Source organism: Centropristis striata, chromosome 15 (assembly GCF_030273125.1).
Source record: "Centropristis striata isolate RG_2023a ecotype Rhode Island chromosome 15, C.striata_1.0, whole genome shotgun sequence".
Lineage (NCBI taxonomy): Eukaryota > Metazoa > Chordata > Actinopteri > Perciformes > Serranidae > Centropristis > Centropristis striata.
The window spans coordinates 14,321,413-14,333,957 of NC_081531.1; the positions used below are offsets into that span (position 1 = coordinate 14,321,413).

The 12,545-nt window shown below is 38.0% G+C and overlaps 1 protein-coding gene and 1 long non-coding RNA gene across 2 annotated transcripts; one reads left to right on the top strand and one right to left on the bottom strand.

Annotated features, from left to right (window-relative positions):
- Positions 1-326: 326 nt before the first annotated feature.
- On the top strand, positions 327-11,281 carry LOC131987143 (von Willebrand factor A domain-containing protein 7-like). Its single transcript, XM_059352315.1, has 15 exons — positions 327-506; positions 1,057-1,323; positions 2,677-2,770; positions 2,900-3,034; positions 4,649-4,835; positions 4,928-5,103; positions 5,807-5,919; positions 6,029-6,145; positions 6,516-6,713; positions 6,798-6,930; positions 7,392-7,538; positions 7,970-8,062; positions 8,147-8,421; positions 8,963-9,256; positions 10,275-11,281. The coding sequence occupies exons 1-15, from the start codon at positions 327-329 to the stop codon at positions 10,677-10,679; spliced, it is 2,814 nt and encodes a 937-aa protein (XP_059208298.1). The 3' UTR covers positions 10,680-11,281.
- On the bottom strand, positions 7,739-10,585 carry LOC131987151 (uncharacterized). Its single transcript, XR_009395739.1, has 2 exons — positions 10,257-10,585; positions 7,739-8,434 (listed from the first exon to the last, which is right to left on the bottom strand). It is a non-coding gene; the product is annotated as an uncharacterized LOC131987151 (long non-coding RNA).
- Positions 11,282-12,545: the final 1,264 nt, after the last annotated feature.

Here is a 12,545-nt window from a genome sequence, read left to right on the forward strand (position 1 = left end):
GAATTTAACATGATACTTATAGAAATCTGTTATTGTGAGCATATGGAGAAAGTTTAAGGTTGAATTTGTTGCATAAAATGGATTTTTGTAGTGAGGTGAGTGTCTCAGTCAATTTAAACCAAACTATCCAAGTTACAAATGAAGAAGAAGGAAGCATTTTCTGCTCACTTGCCTGCAGTATTTGTAACCATTAACACACCTTTATTTATTAAACTGGCTTTTATTGCCTGAGCAAATGAAACTCTCAGGTGATGAAGCACCGAAGGAGAAATGGAATTAAATAAACGTGTGTGTTTCCCTCAGACGACCCGACAACTGGAGGAGCGATGTCTTGGGGGTTGGCAGCGCTGTGTCTCCTCCTCCTGCATGCCGGAGCTCTGGGGTTTGGGATCCTGCCAGGAAAGTCTCTGAGTCACCTGGAAATCACAGAGAGCGCCATTTTAAATGTCACCGTGGAGGTGTGCCGCGCTCTGGCCAAGGCAGAGGGGACAAACTTTGATCCTCCTGTGAGAATCCACTTCAGTTATCATTATATATTGATTACATTCGTTATAGTCATTTTGTACAGTATACATAGAGCTCTACACATATATAGTCATGGAAAAAATGATTAGACCACCCTTGTTTTCTCCTTGCTTTCTTGTTCATTTAATGCCTGGTACAACTAAAGGCACATTTGTTTAGACAAATATAATAACAACAAAAATAGCTCATAAGAGTTTAATTTAAGAGCTGATATCTAGTCATTTTCCATGGTTTTCTTGATAATGATTTTGGTTATTATCAAAAAAAAAAACATGGAAAATGGCCAGATATCAGCTATTTTTATTGTTGTCATTATATTTGTCAAAACACATGTGCCTTTAGTTGTACCAGGCATTAAAATGAACAAGAAATTGAAGGAAACAATGGTCTAATAATTTTTTTCCATAAGTGTATTTACACACATATATTCAAATGGTGCACAAAAACAATAACGTTCAACCTTGATTCCATAAAAGTTGTGACTTTCTCATAAATAAATCTAAGTATTACCTGTCTGTCTGTTAGGGGAAGCCTTACACTGACGGAGCTGTGGCTGTGGCCTGCGGTGCATCAAAGTCGTCCAAGAGTTTCCGGCGGGCGATGACCTTCATCATTCTGAGGAATGTACGCGTGGACCTTCGTCATGCCCTCAATGCAAGCTTCCACTTCGATGAAGAAATGTTTCTTCAGGGAAGGAAAATCATCGCTGTGGGATTACAGGCCGTCAAAGCGAGCAACAAGCAGGAAAACTTTGAGGCGGCGAGGGAGAAAGTTGGAGAGATACTACATCCTTTACAGGTATTTATTGTTTTTAAAAGAAGTTGTTTACATTATTTCCTAAACCTCTAACCATTCGGACTCCTTTTTATTGAGAATTGGGGGTTGTGGGCAGTGGGTGTTTAGGGAGAGATAGCAGGTCAACAATAAATGCCACATTGAAGTGGTGAACATCATCTGAAAACTGTGAACCAGAAGTTCCATTTGAGATCTAGCTCAGCATTTTGTCAAGTTGTTCTTGTCAAAAATCTGCAATAAATATCACTTAAATTATTAATTAAATACATTTATTAAGGTGTATGAGGGTTCAGAACATTAATATTTCTCATTTTGAAGTCCATTTCCATGTTCAACTATGTCCCATAAGTTGTTTGTTACACACATTTGGTGCTGAATTATGCAATTTTATTCATATCAAGAATAGATTTTTTTTTTTTATGGTGAAAAATTCCTCCAGAATATAACGAAGCATATATCATCAATACATCAATATGCCAAGATAGAAAAACAAAACAAAAAAAATCCATGCTGTGGGTTCAAAAACTTTTTTTCTATTTTCATCAATTGGATGATGAGCACTTCTATTCTTCAAACTGCTGAGAAACCCCAGAATAAAAAGTTTAATAAATGAAAGTGTTAACGGCTTTAAAACATTATGATGAGTATATGAAGACCTTCCTGATGCTCAATTTTAACTCAAAACAGCCTCTTTTGGGTTGTTATCATTTGTTACACATTAAGTGTTAATTGATCTTTTTCTTTTACTTGACAAATGAAAAAAATGTGCAGAATCCCAAATTAAGCCACCAAGACCCTGAGGAACACCAGAGAAAAATCCGTGCAGTTATTTGGTTTCACTGAGATTTCTGCTATAATATTATTGCCCTTATTATCAATATACCTAGGAAAGCTGCACATCCTCTGAATATTCTAGGTCTCTAGTTTGTGGTCGTTAAGTTTCATGAGGCTGTGATCCTAGTGAGGTCGAGACCCAAGAAATGCCCTCACTGCAATGAACTGGCTCCTACTGATGACTAACATCATCCTACATGGGCTCATTGAATCCACAAGAGTCTAAGCTTTCAGTGATATGTAATTCAAAGCCTGTTTAGAGACCCCAGTATGCAGAAATACTCACATACAGTAGGCTGAAATAGCACATTTTAATGCATGAGAAATATCTGTTTTCAAATCACCATGTAAAATCAAAAAATATTCTTACTGTGCAGCGTTATTTCTGCAAGTACTTGGTACCAATGGATTCCTTAGATCTTCTAGTTTCAAATGATACCAGTATCTAAACTGATAATGGTAACAGGTTTAAAGAAACTTTATGGAACATTGAGTCTAATCTTCTTTTTGTTCAACTTAAAGGACTTCTACAGTCACACAAACTGGGTGGAGCTGGGCAACAAACTCCCAAACCCCAATCTGCTCAGATCAGACACCAGCATCGGGAACATAGCAGGTAACGAGATTGAACGATGTGATGCCTGTCAGATAACAACGCTGCAGAAGAATGCAGTCTGGGTGTGACTGTAGTCAAATAATTTCACAGAGGAAAACATAGTCACAGTGTTAATTAAACACTCCACAGATGAAAGCAGGGCGACGTGCCGCAACTGCGTTGGAGACGACTGCAGGAACAACATCCTGGATGACGTCATCGAGCAGCAAATTCTGACCTCGGGATATTTTGGTATAGTGCCCATCACCTCAACCAAACCAAAAGGTAAGTGAGTCTCTTTGTGGTCACTTTGTTGGTGTTTGGGTCATTTTTTCTCTTTCTTTTTTTGTGTCTTCGTCACCATTTCCCATTTCTTTATGGTCAGTACGTGTCTCTCCGAGTGACACTTTCTGAGAAAAGGATTTGGGAAACCCCTGATACTTTGGGATGCTGGTAGGCCCTTTCAGTAACCATCCATGGTTCTGCCCTTTGTTGTTGTTGTCATAAAAGCAAGCCTCCTCACAGGTTCTCTCTGTCTCTTGTTTCCAGTCGACTTTTAATGCTACAGAAGTCTGTTCATACAAGCATTTTGAAATTCTGAATGGATTAGTGAGTTTCCATCAGCTGGTTTAGAGCAAATAAACAAAGCTGCATCAACGTACTTTGGTCAGAAGATGGCAGTGTAATGTATTGCTGTAGGCTAATTCGTCAGTAAACAGGAGAAGAAGAAGAGAGCAGGAGAGAAAAAATAATTTTAAAAAACAAAACAGGTTGCTAATCAGACAACTTTGGCCACCCATGAGGGAAAATATGTCTTCAAGAATTAGATTCAACTGAACAACTTCTAACTGTGCTCTCATGTCAGAGGAAACAGCTGATCAGGCATGTGAGTTAAATGTTCACTACATCAGAACTTGTGTGTGTCTTAGTGTTTCCATTTCCCGTTTAGCGCATTAACTGTCGAAAAAGACAAAAACAACCCCAAGGGAGCGTAAAAACTTCTATGCACCTTTTTTATAAAAGGTTTATGGAATTGCAGCGTTTCCACCAAGCTTTTCTCATGAGAAAAATGCTCAGAGAAACTCATTGATGGAAACATGACTACAGTTCACATACAGGTATTTCCTTATCAATCCATTCATTTTGTGAATTACTGTTCCATTTAGAGTAAAATAGGCGGTAAAGCAGGGAATGCTTTCATAGTGTTTCCCATTTCTTGATGGTCGGAATGTGGCTCTTTGTTGACATTTTGTGTCTTTTTTGAATGACTATTTTGGTAGTTGGGACGTTTGGTGTTGATTTGTCTTCCGGCTCTAGGTTTACCATGCAGGCTTTTCACAAAATTGTCCAATGCAGAACTATACAACACCCATATATCGCAGATTAGGAACCATTGTTTTGGGCTTTCATTGTGGGGAAACTTTCAGCTTGACGGTTTCCACAGAGAAGTAGACTGTGAATGTTCAATTTTTTCTTAATTTCAGCTAAGACTGTCTCGAAACATGACACATGACTATTTAGTGTTTTTTGCCAATAAATCTGGACTGTAAAATAACCTGGGCAGTTACATTCCTGAGAGATTTGGTTTCTGTTAATGCATCCTGAAGTTTGCTGATGTTTCTTTTTTATTGTTGTGCCCGCTTCTTTTCCTCTGTTGTGTTTTCTGCCTGCAAGACATTTTCCACACCCTCCTCACCTTACAGACATAAGGGACTTTCCTTCACTGGTTGTTGCTTTCAAATTTTTGTCAGCTTTTGTTTTAAAAGCATTTATAAGATAATTCAAGTGACGCTTTCCCTCCTTGCCACACATTGTCCAAAGTTAAAAAGAGGTTTATTGAAATAAAAGCACATAGAAACGTCTCAGAGAAGCCTGATGTTTCTTCATCATTTTTCACAGGAAAATGCAGCCATGGAGGAGCAGTTGATCAAACCAGCACCATCGAGCCGACAGGAGGGATCAACAAGGACACTTTTGATGCCAGCCACGGACACCTGCACACCACGGCAGCTAACATGGCGATCGCTGCGACCAGTCAGCTGCTGGAGGACGTTCGACGGGCTGCTGGGGACAAACAGTTCCTCCAGTATGAGACCAAGTCTGCATTTCTCAGTTATGTATTTTAAAGAGGTGTACAGTAGGTTTTTTTATCGCTTTGCCTTATCTCTCTCTCTTCAGGATGGTAGGAATCTCCAAAGGATCCAGTAAAGCTCTTTGTTTTGTTGTTGACACCACAAAAAGCATGAGCGACGACATCGCAGCAGTGAGGGAGGTCACGGCGTCTATAATCGACAGTGAGGTGGGGACAGACAACGAGCCAGCCGTTTACATCCTGGTACCTTTCAACGATCCAGGTAGGAACGTCAAGATACGTCAGATCTGGGAAATAATCTCTGTGGGTAAAAAGATACTCCCTAGACACACAGATCTTTTTGTTGTGGTTTTGGGCGTATTTATAGTCAACATGAACCTTTTGGGGTTTTGTGTCCCTTTGTGCTGATTCTGTGTGTCTCTTTTTTATTGTTTTTTTGTGATTTATTGTTGCCATTTTTGTCATTTTGGGGCTTTTTTTGGCCCTTTTGTGTTTCTTTGAAAGTGGTTTTGTGTCTTCATTAGTTGTTTGTCATCTCTTTACACACATTTTGTGTCTTTTTTGTCACTTTGCATATTTTCTTTGTTGATGTTTTGTGTCTTTTGTGGTAGTTTTGTGTCTTTTTCCTTTTTTGTAACTCTTTTACTGGTATTTTGTCTCTTTTCATCAATTGCGTCTCTTTCCAGTGTGTTTTTTTTTGTCGTTTTGTTTGTCTTTGTTGTCACTTTGTTTTATTTTGGTTGTTTTGTCTCTTTAAGGTCAGTACGTGTCTCTTCAAGTGACACTTTTTGGGTTAAGGATTTGGTGCCCCCTGATACTTTGGGCCCCTGGACATGTGCCTGTTATGCCTTTTTCAGTAACCATCCATGTTTCTGTCCTTTGTTGTTGTTGTTGTTGTTGTTGTTGTCCTGAAAGCAAACATCCTCACAGGTGCTCTCTGTCTCCTGTTTCCACCTGAACTGCAGATGTCGGGCCGCTGATAAAGACAACAGATCCAAAAATCTTCAAGTCGGTCATTGATATACTATCACCAACAGGTGGAGGAGATGATGAGGAGCTGAGTCTTTCAGGCCTTCAGGTGATGTCATATTTCACTACTTCAAAATCTGCCCCATTTAAGTTTGTTAATGTGTTAACAGTTTTAACTAAAACTATCTTTTCTATTCCATACTCTCTTCCTCTCCCAGTTGGCTTTATCCAGCGCTCCTTCAAACTCTGAGATCTTCCTCTTCACCGATGCTCCTGCTAAAGACAAACAGCTGAAAAACACAGTGATCGCTCTCATGGAGCGCACACAGTCAGTGGTTAGTATCTAATCCAGGCATCTGTATGATATAATGAATGCCCAGTGTAGAATTGCACACATCTGTTTTGGGATTTTGAGAATGTATTAACATTATGTATGTATGTATGTATGTATGTATGTATGTATGTATGTATGTATGTATTAAATTTGTTGTATTCTTTGTTTTGTTATTAATGATTATCACTGTTCAGTATAGGTTGGAAGTGAGCACCTGTCTAATTGGCTGTAGCCACACCTATAGGGGTGGGACTAACTGCAACAATAAAGTGCTGCAGAGATTACTATTACTACAGTTTATTATGGTACTGTGATAGTATAATGGTTACTCCCAGTTTCTTACTTGGTTGATTTCCCTTTTTTCTTTCCAGGTGAACTTCATGATTTCTGGCTCAACAGTGGTGAATCGTTTTAGACGAAGTGACCAGACACAAATCAGGATTTCAGAATCAGATGCCCAAGTGTACAGAGAACTGGCTCAGGTTTCAGGAGGTTTTGTGATTGAAGTCACAAAGAGTGAGCTCCCTGCAGCCACCAGCATCGTCACAGAGTCCTCCAGTCCCTCTCTGGTAATACCTCAAAGATCTTACAACTAGTTAGTGTTGTTGGTGCAAAGATTTCAGCTGTTCATCTGTTTCACGTTGATCTCCCAGGTGACCCTTCTGTATGCAGCCAGGAGCCCAGGAAAGACGGAAACTTTTTCTTTCATAGTTGATGAAACAATAACAAGCCTGACAGTTTACATGACTGGGAGCTCCATCGCTTTCACTGTCACCAGCCCAACAGGTATTATTACCTCTTTAGATTAAATTTGTCCTCTTCATTAACACAAACATAATTTTAATGAAAAAAGTGTCATAGTATTCCATAAATATATCATAGCATAGTGTGTAATTAGTTTTCATAAAAAAATATGTGAAGTTATAGCGTGTTATTTAATTTGATTTTTAAAAAGGTCATAAAAAATGCTGTCAAAATGTCTTCAAAATGTAATTTTATAATATTTTAAAATAAAATAAACACCATAGTATAGTGCGTCTAAGAAAGTGTCAAAACGTGTACCAAAAAGTCATACAAAATGTTAGTCTATGACATTTAAAAATGTCATAAAACATTCACAGTATAGTATGTCATTAAACTGTCACAAAAATGCATAGAATTAATTATGAGAAAATATTTGAAACAATGAAATCAGTTAAAGTGAAATGTGTAACTGTTTCTGTATGATTATTGTTTGTTGTTTGAAGGTGAATCTCAAAGCAGCGACAGCTCGGGATCTCTGATCAGCTCCTCCAGATTAGTGGGAAACTTCAGGACGCTGCAGCTGAACAAACAGGCCGGACTGTGGGAGATAAACATGGTGTCCACTCACCCCTACACTGTGAAGGTCATAGGTAAGGCTGTCAGGATTTAAATGTATGTTTTCTTTAAAAGATAGCCAAAACCAAAAAAACACAGTTTATCGTAGAAAGAAATCTGTACAAAAACTAGCATTAACGTCAAAATGTCCCACAGTCCTTGAACGAATCATAGGTTACAAAAGTTTATGTTTCAAAAGTTACCACAACAAAGCTTAAAACTGTGACATTTCTGTAAAAAAAAATCACTTTATTCTACATTTAAAACATTGTGAGAAATAAACCATTTGGAAAAACCAGATCCTGTTAAAAACATTGAACTGTACTGAACTGTAATTCTGCACAAAAACAAGTTTGAGTTCTTCCCACGTCTAGCCATGATTGTGTGGATTCTAATTCGGATAATATTAAAATCTCAAATTGTCCAACACTTAACCTTTTCTTTTCTCCTGACTTTTTGTTTGCAGGTCAGAGTCCTATTGACTTCCTGTTTGACTTTGTGGTGCCATCTCAGGGCCCGTTCTCAGGATATGATGTTCTGGAGACACGTCCCCACGTTGGTAATGGAAATCAAAACTAGTCAACGTGATGAATTAACCCAGCATTACCAAGGCAGACATGATTAATTTCCTCTGTCTTTAAAGGTGTAAACGGCAGCTTACTGGTGTCTTTATCGGGTAGCGACACAGCGACTGTGACAGAAGTCGATCTGATTGATTCGTCTGATTCGGAGGTAACTACAGGAACCGTGGAGCCTCAGGGGAATGGACACTTCTTGGTTCATTTTGTCAGGATGCCGTCAGTGGAGTTTGGGGTGCGGGTGAAGGGGCGGGATGACGGCAGTACCTCCAGTGGTTCATCAATAGTCTTTCAAAGGCAGTCATCCATCAGCCTCAGAGCCTCTAATATGACCATTTCTGTGAGTACCATCACTGTAAGACAGAAAAATCATATCAGACATGAAAGGAGATGCAGTAACTACACAGTTTAATCCAAGAAAGGGCTGAATCAAGCAGATTCACTTTTTAAGTGCCTTAAACCTGCATTATTTCTAATGGCCAGCAGGGGGCGTCTCTACGGGTTGTTTGTATGTACGTCAATAGGAATATGGCATCACCTGAGTCCAAGTGTAAATAGCCTTGTTCTCACAGGTCTTATTGAAGTCGGTCTGCGTTTGAAGGCATATTGAAAGAAAAGTTAAGAGCCTTGCAACCAAGTTTAAAGAAACCACCAACCAGAATCAACCAACGGATAGGTTGTGATTGGATCACAGTAGATCACAGGTTGGTACCATAGGTTGGTACCCAGCGTGTCAGTCATAACTGAAGCGGTCTAGTTTCCCTTGATTCAACCCTTTCTCAGAATACCATAACCTGGATAACTAAAACCCTTCACAGACACAAATTTACACTAAAATCACAGTCACTAACACTGTGTTTTGTCTGTCGCTCCGTATTTAGGCTGATACAAACAGCATCTTGGTACCAGGAACACCGTTCCCTGTGCCCTTCACTGTGATGACCAACGGAGCAGGAGGAAACTTCACCATCCGAGCCACCAACAGCCGGAGTTTTGAGTCAACGTCTCCAACCAGTTTAATCCTGGAAACTGGAAACAGCGCTAATGGTACAGTGACCCTCTCAGCACCTCGGAGGACCCTGTCTGGCACCGACGTCACCCTCACCATCGAGGCAGAAGCTCCGGGAGGCGGAGACACAAACTATGTCGTGCTGCGTTTAACCGTCATTAACCCGGTAAAACTCCCACACAGGAATCCCAGTTATTCAAACATCTTTGTCTCTGTAAACTACTGTGAACTATATTGTGAAAAAAAAGTTATTTTACAGAAGGTTACTGAATTATTTTACAGTTAGTAAATTACAAAGATAAAACCATAAAAAATATTGTAATGTGTAAATTAATATTATGGACAATAGAAAATGTTTTTTAAGAGGATCATCCAATTGCTGAATGGTCTTTATTGTTAAATAACATAGAATTTTATGTAAAATATGTTTGTTTTTTTTAAATGGTAAAAGGTCTGGCAGTCAAACTCTTTGACACACCGTGAAATTACACCACCTGGTAATACTCCCATTTTGTTTTTTTTACAGGTCTGCCATTTCCTAAAGTTTCTTAAAAAGAACCACACTGTAAAAAAAGAAAAGAACAATTTTACAGAAATTAGCTGTATTTATTTTTTGTCTTTTGTCTTGAGTTTAAATGCCATAAAAAAATAAGAGTAAATAACAAATGTTAACCATAAAGTAAAGGTTGTAATGTGTAAATAAATATTGTGGAAAATAAAAAATAGAATCATTCAATTGCTGAATGGTCTTGAATAATACATTTTAAAAAATATTTATTTATTTTTTCATAAATACAAATATTTATATATTGTCTGTATTTTTCAGTCAAAACTGTAAATAGAAAAAAACATGGTAAAAAGTTTTGACTTACCATCAACACACTGTAAAAATGTTTTTAAAAATGGTAAAAAGTTGTGAAAACATTGTCAAATGACAGTAAACAAACTTTAGTTATTCTTCAGGAAAATTCCTTAAAAATACAGATTTGTTGGAAACATTTTCTGTTTTTGTTCAGTCCAACTGTGCTAGAATTAAAAAGAAAACTTTAAAACATTGATAGACTGTTACAAATATACATTGATCTGCACACAAAAAATAAAAAATAACATGACAAACATATCTTAAAATTATCCATGTAATTGGTTTCTGAGAAAATATGATTTACCTTTCTGTCTCCTCGTAGATAACAGATTTCATCCAGCCGGCGTGTCAGCTGATCAACCTGCAGTCCAACTGTTCTGAGAACTGCAGCGCAGCGATGTGGGACCTCCGTGTCCGGGTGACCGACGGAGCTCAGGGGACCGGTGTGGACCGCGTCAGCCTCAAACGGGGCACCGGGAAGCTGACCACCAGCCCGGCCGCCGGCAACGAGAACATCACGATGGTTTCTTACATCTCTTCCTGCTGCTCGCCTGACGTGGAGCTGCTGGTCGTGGATCGAGTCGGGAACGACGACGTCTGTTTCTTCACTTCTCGGGAGGGTTCGCAATCTGCACAATCTGAATCCACAAGAGTCACACAGTCGACTCTTCTCTGCCTCAGCATCGTGGTGTTAGGGCTCCACGTATTGACTCAACTCAGCATCTAATGACTCCAAGTTACATAAGTTAAAGATGCATTTATCTGTACTTTTTTTTATATTAATGATGAAATGATGAATGATAATTTATCATTGAATCAACTGACTGTGAGGCCTGATAAAAACACCCAGCTCTAATCTGTTTAGCGTGCTTTGACTCTATGTTTCAGTATCACTGCACTGTAATAATAATAATAATAATAATAAAAATAAAAAACTGTAGTTTTGCAGCTATATAGATATATGTCAACTTGTGCAATAAGTACATTGCAATTATTTCCCCCCAAGGTTGAAAGGGGGTATCAGTAGAAAACGGCACTTTAAAATGTATTATTTTTTCTTTTTATTTGTCCCTTTTGTGTTTGTTTCAATGTTAAGTTTGTTCAATAATAAAAAAAAATCAATTTTTAATCTTTTTTTTAAATTCCACAAGCAATCTGTTGTATTTTAACAGTTTAATTAAACATCAGAAAGGTGGAACTGAGTACACTTAATATCACATATTTTCTAATAACGTGCAGCTGTATGTTTTCATTGAAGCTCTGAAAAACCGACTGTACACTCAAACATTGCCGTTTTAATAATAAAAAATAAGGATATTTTGCACTGTATGCCTGTTTTCGACTCTAACTGCCCCCCTAGTGGTCAAAATTATTAATGCAGCTTTACGTCTGATTTATTTTCTGCTGTAATGTGCTCATTATTAAAGAGTGCTTAGGTTTATTTCTGCTGTTATAAAGCCTTTCATGCTCTGCCTGCTGTTCAGGGAATGTATTATATTTTGCTTATGAGCCAATTAAAACACTTAAAAACAAACAGAGAAATGCTGACCAGAAAAAAGTTTATATTCACCCAGACTGAGTGAGTTAAAGACCAACTGATGGCATAATATTAACTTTGAAATCTAACAACAAACAGAAGAGGCAGACATTTTTTAAAAAACACTGTTTTATTATTGTTGTTATAATGTTTTTTAATGTATAATCCTTTACAGAACACAAAACGTTTTGCTTTTCACATTTTGCTACAAGTTCAACACGTTTTCTCCTGTTTCCTTTTATTACTATTTACATTTTGAAAAGATTTCAGAGAGACTTATGTAAAACAAACTGGTCAGGGATCGTCTGATACGGAGGGCTAGGTTAATACATGTGTTTAGCGTGCCTGTGTCTTTTAAAATGATTTGTCATTTGGGGAGTTTTTCAGATGCCAAAACTAAACAATTCCATTTGTTATTTTGCTACTTTTTATACACTACAACATTCTTTCTTCTTATATCTTTTCCTGGCAGTGCTGTTAAATAAAGTGATAAGATCCTTCAAGGTGTCCATTATTAGGAATTAAAGGCCTCAATGGAGTCTATAAATTCCTGATAATCGACACCTTGTTGGTATAGATGTAACGATACTTGAAGAGACAGTAAACTCGCAATCGCAGTAACGATTCAAATCTGTAAGATCAAACAAAAAGTAGAAAGCATTACTTTTTAATTAATTTGTTAGACGTCCTACGTCATTCACATCAACGACTGTATCAAGGCGGACAAACATCGTGGCTGCAGGATGCATAATCAGAATTTTGGCAGCATTTTGGCTTCCTTTTGGCTGAATTACAAGCATTGTCGGGTGGCAGAAATTGGCTCGGCGGCCGTTACTACATCTGTTTGAGTCCGAAGTGAAAGTGAGAAAATGAAATAGGTGAGAAGAAAACACACACACAACATAAAGCTGTCCAGAGATCTCAGCTTCTGCCTGAAAATGTAAAAGTTTGGCCATGTTATTTCTGTCAATTATTTCTCCCCTTTGATCATACTAATTGGTGTTGTATTATATATTGTTGGATAGCCTGATTCATCACGTTTACAGAGAGGTACAA

What these genes read in the sequence shown, in the direction of transcription:
- LOC131987143 (XM_059352315.1), top strand. Translation starts at nt 327, where the DNA reads ATGTCTTGGGGGTTGGCAGCGCTGTGTCTCCTCCTCCTGCATGCCGGA. An exon ending in GGTACCTTTCAACGATCCAG is followed by an intron (nt 5,104 to 5,806) that starts GTAGGAACGTCA and finishes CCTGAACTGCAG; the next exon opens with ATGTCGGGCCGCTGATAAAG. An exon ending in AGTCCTCCAGTCCCTCTCTG is followed by an intron (nt 6,714 to 6,797) that starts GTAATACCTCAA and finishes TTGATCTCCCAG; the next exon opens with GTGACCCTTCTGTATGCAGC.